The sequence below is a fragment of the Phacochoerus africanus genome, chromosome 4 (assembly GCF_016906955.1).
Source record: "Phacochoerus africanus isolate WHEZ1 chromosome 4, ROS_Pafr_v1, whole genome shotgun sequence".
NCBI classification, from domain to species: Eukaryota; Metazoa; Chordata; class Mammalia; order Artiodactyla; family Suidae; genus Phacochoerus; species Phacochoerus africanus.
Window position 1 is genome coordinate 14,564,433 of NC_062547.1, and position 7,003 is coordinate 14,571,435.

At 40.3% G+C, this 7,003-nt stretch overlaps 1 protein-coding gene across 1 annotated transcript; it reads left to right on the top strand.

Annotated features, from left to right (window-relative positions):
• Positions 1-3,819: 3,819 nt before the first annotated feature.
• On the top strand, positions 3,820-4,764 carry LOC125124026 (olfactory receptor 5F1-like). The gene has a single exon (XM_047774200.1). It carries the CDS (start codon positions 3,820-3,822, stop codon positions 4,762-4,764), a length of 945 nt encoding a protein of 314 aa, XP_047630156.1.
• Positions 4,765-7,003: the final 2,239 nt, after the last annotated feature.

Consider the following 7,003-nt stretch of genomic DNA (forward strand, 5'->3'; position numbering starts at 1 on the left):
AAATCCAGCTAGGAACCATGAGGTTGCGGGTTCAATCCCTGGCCTAGCTCAGAGGGTTAAGGATCAGGCATTGCTGTGAGCTGTGGTGTAGGTCACAGACGTGGCTCAGATCTGGCATGGCTGTGGCTGTGGCGTAGGCTGGCAGCTGCGGCTCCAATTGGACCCCTAGCCTGGGGACTTCCATATGCCACGGGTGCAGCCCTAAAAAGACAAAAGACAAAAAAAAAGAGAGAGAGAGGGATTATGATGCTTAGATTTTTTACTAAAGGAAATGATAAGTATTTGTCAGGGAACGTCAAGTTTGTGCAAAGAGGAGATCCACCTAATAAGAGCTATGCCCAAACTCTGAGTTGTGAGTTGGGTTCAAAGAAATCGACATCCTGAAACTGTATGAAGGTTTTAACCTTGTGTTAAAAGACAAATAAAACTTAAAAATATATTTCTTAGTCATGCTTATGTTTGTGTGTGTGTGTGTGTGTCAGTTTCATGAATACAATGGTCAAGAGAAAACAAAAGGATGAAAAGAACGTATAGACATTCCCCTTGTGGCTCAGAGGTAGCGAATCCTACTAGTATCCATGAGGAGGTGGGCTTGATCGCTGGCCTTGCCCGGTGGGTTAAGGATCCAGCATTGCTGTGAGTTGCTGTTTAGGTGGCACATGTGGTTTGGATCTGGCACTGCTGTGGCTTTGGCGTAGACCTGCAGCTGCAGCTCTGATTCAACCCCTAGTCTGGGAACTTCCATGGGCCATGGGTGAGGACACACACACACACACACAAAAAAAAAAAAAGAAGAAAAAGAAAAGAAGGAGAAGGTTTTGAAAGTCAGACAGTACTAAAGATAAAGCGGTTCTAACAAAAAATTCAATATCAAAAGAGTGCTGGCATATAAATTAGTCTTCATGAAAATAGAGAGAAATTAGTGAAATTAATTTCTACTTAGAGAAAGAGTCGGCAAAAGTTGATGTCTGACTGAGAAATGTGGGAGAAAGAGATGTAGAATATTCATTAGTGTTGTTGGTTTTCATGTATGGTCAAAGCAAGAATCAAAACAAAAACATAGTTGGACACATCTCTGCAGGAATCCTGCCACCACTTCCCACTGCGATTCCTGCCATCACTTCTCCTTCCACTCTTGTCTGAACTTATTTCCTACCATGTTTCAGACATTTTACTCACGCTTAACCATGGAAAGGAACACAATGCCTGGTCTTTGTGATCTGTCAAGATCCCATGACACAGGTGTAAAGCTTCAGAGTGTTCTGTGTAGATGTCTCCACACTTGGAGCTGGGCGTGGGTCCATAAAAAGGACAAACACCCTAGATTCAAGGGGTTTGTGACAAGAGGGAAAGTCAAATTATGGGATAAATGGGTAAAAACAATAAAAGTCAAACTAGAAGTCATGTGTGAAAGCACGAGGGTAGACGTAATTAACTTTCCCTGAAGGAATCCTGGGTCACATTCCTTAGAATGTGACATGCCATCCCCATCCAAGAGATGAACAGGTGTTTGGGAGTCAGGCATTGGGGTCGGTGTACAAGATGCAAAATTTCATGTGCCTCCTGAAGAGAAACAGCACCTGACATAGTTAGATATTTACTCAATAGTTCAAGAAATAAATTGACAAAGGATGGATGGATGAATGATTTTACATAGCTGACTAATGATTCATAGTAGGACTCTTGAAGGTATGTGTATATGTACACATTTATAATCTAAGTGACTGAGTAATATGTAATAATCTAACTGACGAAGATAAAATGGAATTCGACAGGAAAATAAGGCATCTGGGTATTGATTCTTCAGGGTCAAAATTATATTCAGTTTCTAAAAACTCAATTGAACACAGTTGAGAGGACAGAAAAGGGGGAACTCTCACGCTTGTGGCTATAGCAAAGCCCAACAGGAAGAAGAAGGACTCCTCTCCCTTCCTGCAGAGGATGCAGCCAGTGAAAAGTCATGGAGTCTTTGCTTACCAGAGTCCTCTCAAAGTTCGCTTCCTTTCTATGAAAGAGTTCTCTTGCCCTTGGCTTGCGGGAACTTCCAGGTGGCTTGCCATGGTTGCAGACCCTACGTTGCAGTTCTCTGTTGATCCCTAATAAACTCATCTTTGCTGGAGACCTGCTGGACAGTCTCTTAGTTTTAGGTCAACAGAGTCGATTCTTACAACTCCTAACAATTGGTCTATGGGAAATTCAGTTAATGGCTTCAAAATTTCCTTTTCTCTTCTTAAAAATAGGTAAAATAACAATGGCAATCTCAAAGACTAGCGCAGAAGATTGAGAATTTAAATGGGAAATGATGGATTATGAGATCATAATGCAAATACAGACGCTCTGTGCATATGGACACTCAGTATTTAAGAGGGGAGTTCTGGAAGTTCACCACCTTTTAAGATCACAATCACAGACAATTCAACCAGCACGGTTCTGAAATAATAATAAAAAAAACTTAGGGTTTCTTACAGATTGTCTTATTCGCTCAAGGTATCATATTTCTTTAAACAACAGATGTAGTTAGCATCCCCTTCTCATTTAGTTTACTCAAGAACAGAGCTTGATGGGAGGCTAAATTTACCCAGACAAGGGAGGGATACACACACACACACACACACACACACACCACACACACACGAGACAGAGAGAGAGAGAGAGAATAATAACTTAGTAGTGGGCCTTTGTAACGTTTTGGAATAAGATAAAACCACAAAGAAAGAGGCAAGCAAGTAGCCAATTGAATTTTTTTTTTTTAAACTTTGGCCCAAAACTTTAAAGTAGCACGGAGACCAGGAACTGCTTTTGAATGAAAGTCCCACAAAATGCTTGATTCCATTTAATGCCTGTGATTATACCTTCTTTCCTTTTGAGACTGGAGTTTCCATCTTTAGAGAATTGACTTCAATTAAAACCTATAATCTAGTCCCCACGGTTTCCCAATCCTCTTTAAGGAAAACAAAATAAAAGGGCAGCAGTGTCTATTTACGCAGAAGATGTCTCAATTTTTTACGAAGAGCTGTTTCGATTTTTCGGTATTTTCATTTCCTTGGAAAGAGGAAAAATGTCTTCTCTTTTACTTTTATGCCTCAACTGAGATATTGGTGATTCTCATAAAAAGGAAAATAAAAGGCTATACACGTAAGACCCTGGGAGGAAGTTCTGAGAATCTGGTGCAGCCTTTCACTTGGACAGGTACAGTGGCTGCTACTGCTACTGTGACCTTAAGTTGACAGTGTGTTTTGTCCTGAGAATGGTTGTTTGGTTCCCTGCTAGCAACACGACAAAAATATACTGAAGAACATGATGGATGTCAGTGTATTTGTCATCTGAAGCTGGCCATTTTTTCGGCTTTTGCATTTGGGGCGGCAATACATGGATTTAGGAGTTGAGGGACATACGGGGTGGTCTTGAGGAGGGAAAAACCCCTGCATTTGGGTGAAATAGACAGACCTGTTGAGAGAAAGAGAGAAGCTTCATCGAGGAGAGTTCTGCACTTCGCCCTTTGGATGTGGACTGGAAGAGAAAGACGAGGACACATGCGTTGCTTTTGCAGACACTGAAGGGAAATACGTGGACTTACATCATTATTTGAGAGTCCTACGCCCCAGATTCGATACAGACAATTGCCTAGGAAATCCCAATGCTTAATTGTTTCTCCGCTAGTTTTATTCTTACATTATCACTCTTGTTCAGATGCTGTATTATCCTAGCAGTTTTTTCAATATGGGATTAACATCATTAACATTTCTACCTTTTTTGTCAATTTTAGATGGTGAAATATTTACACCCAGTGTAATTTTAAGCATACTATATTTGTAATAAATGTCCAGAACAAATGATACTTTGCTGACTGAGTTCGTGCTGTTGGGGTTAGTAGACACACCGGAGCTACAGATGACTCTCTTGCTGGTCTTTTTGGTGATGTACACACTTACAGTCTTGGGGAATGTTGGGATGATCCTCTTAATCAGGGTGGAGGCCCGACTGCACACACCCATGTATTTCTTCCTGGCTGTCCTGTCCTTTGTGGATGTTAGTTACTCATCCACCGTCACTCCCAAGATGCTGGTAGACCTCTTGTCAGAAAAGAAGACCATCTCCTTTGCCGGCTGCTTCCTGCAGATGTACTTCTTTATAGCCTTTGCCACGACGGAATGCATCCTGTTTGGGTTAATGGCCTATGACCGTTACGTGGCCATATGCAGCCCTCTGCTTTACTCCTTGCTCATGTCCAGGAGCGTCTGCCTACAAATGGCAGGAGGGGCTCTTACAGCAGGACTGTTGAACTCCATGGTTCACACAGGTTATATAAGCAGTTTGCCATTCTGCAGGTCCAATGTCATCCATCACTTCTTCTGTGACAGCCCTCCGATTTTTAAGCTCTCATGTTCCGACACACACCTGAATGAAACCATCTTTTCCACTTTTGCTGGCATGAATATGGTCGGGGCTCTGCTGCTGATCCTCACCTCCTACTCCTACATTCTCTTCTCCATCCTTCGTATGCATTCAGAGGAGGGGAGACAGAAAGCATTCTCAACCTGTGCCTCCCACCTGACAGCTCTCATTCTGTTTTATTCCACCGCTGTCTATACCTATCTGAGACCTACCTCCAGCTACTCCCTGAATCAGGACAAAGTGGCTTCCGTGTTCTACACAGTGGTGATCCCCATGCTGAACCCTCTGATCTACAGCCTCAGGAACAAGGAAGTAAAGAAGGCTCTATGCAACGTAATTACTAGGAAAAGGGGCCCTTCATTTCTGTGAATGTTGGCCTAATTTTCTTATCTAAATAGTGTATTAATGAATTTAGTGAAATTGTAAATGGTGGATCGAGTTTACAGTTAAAATATATCGGGATATTTTCTAAGTAATCATGCTCTGATATTACTCAAGAACATTTATGTAATTAGGTAGAAATTACCAAGTTTATGTAAGAAAATCGACCTTTTATCCAGTCATTCTCTATTTCCGTTAGTTTCTCAAAAATAGAGTTTATTTTTAAATCAATCATAGTTAGGGAAATAAAAGATTAGGTATTTAGAGACAAAAGTAACAATAGCACTGGAAACTAACTATGCAGAATACTTGTATTATCAGCATTTTTCTGATGCATTTTTTCACTATTTATGATTTGTAAGAGATTGTTATATATCTCGTGTCACAACGTTGTAAATTAGATTTATTTTTATATTATTTAATTTATTATTTCCTAGGTAGATGCTTAAATCAAAATTCGGGTATACTTTTAATTGCAACAGTAAACTCCTCAACTTTTATTTCTTTTATTCCCTCAAACACAAATGCGTCCATCAAAGAATAAGTATGAATTTGCCTAAAAGATTTCTATTTTGAAAGCTGCTGTCTGCTTAGAATGCACCAATAACAACAGTTTTTCTTCTTTTCTCATTTCTTCTCAAAATTTTCCTATTCTCTTACCTTTTCTCTTCCAGATGGTACATACACACAAAGCCACAAGTGTATACATTCAGGGACCTCAGTTTAAACAGTCATGATTTCAGCGCAGGTAGATTAATGTTAAATGGGTGAATCTAAAACATATTATTTAGAGAGTTCCCTTGTGGCTCATCAGGTTAAAGATCTGGCATTTTCACTTCTGTAGTTTTGTTGTTCTAGTTACAGCTGCGGTGCAGTTTCGATCCCTGGCTGGGAATATCCACATGCTGCAGGCAAGGCAAAAAAAAAAAAAAAAAAAATGTGTGTGTCTATTCTTTACAATAGGCTCATGGATTTCCTGCCTATGGAAATTATCATTTACCAAAAAAAATTCTGGTAAAGTTAATCTTAATATTATAGCTTCGCTTTATTTTTTTATTTTTGTCTTTTGTCTTTCTAGGGCCGCACCGGCAGCATATATGGAGGTTTCCAGGCATATGGAGGTTCCCAGGCTAGGGGTCTAATTGGGGCTGTAGCTGCCAGCCTATGCTATAGCCACAACAATGCCAAATCTGAGCTGCATCTGAGACCTACACCACAGCTCACAGCAGCGCCAGATCCTTAACCCACTGAACGAGGCCAGGGATTGAACCTGCAACCTCATGATTCCTAGCTGGATTCATTTCTGCTGTGCCAGGACAGGAACTCCTAGAGCTTAGCTTTAATATAAAGGTGGAATGGGAGTTGGTTTAGTAAAACTCTGGAGAAAACTGAGGGGGATTCAGCACTTGCTAAAATGACAGCCTTATTTATTGGTTTTGGGGGAAAATTCTACTGAAGTTGCATGTGGCAAAAGTTATGATGGCCAAGTCATCGAGGATGTGGTAAAACAGAGCTTATAAGCTATCACAGAAGGCCATCCAGCTCCACCATCTGGGAGGCTCTATGTGCTCCACATAGTTGAACTTGGTCAGAAGAATATTCATGTAGACACTTCCTTTGTCTGTGCACTACTGGGCCATCCTCTCATTCCATGTTACCTGGCCCTGGAGGACCTGAAGCAGACTCACCAGGCTGATTTCAGAGATGGTTCCCTCTTTCACTGAGTGGCTTACCTATATATTCTTCTCCATATTCTTCTCTGGTTGGCTGCTCTCTTTCATCTTGCCCTGCCCTGAGTGGCATCGTATATGAGACCAAGATGTTTCACTAGTAAATACTAATATTCTATTCCTTTCATTAAATACTTTATAGTAAAATGTAGGAAGAGAAATATTTTGTGTGAGTGAAATACAGTTATTCTGAGATTTTTATTTGAGATGTTGGATTTTGAATCAGATTCTCTCCTCTCTATCTCAGTATCATATATACAATTAATTTCATTTACAAGGTCTGCAAGTATTTCCAACTTGGGGAGCTATTAGCTCTTAATGATATTGGCAATTTTTAAATGATTTTTAATTTTTTCCATTATAGTTGTTTTACAGTGTTCTATCAATTTCTACTGTATAGCAAGGTGACCCACTCACACACACACACAAACACACACACATATATACATTCTTTTTCTCTCATTATCCTCCATAATTTTCCATCATAAGTGACTAGA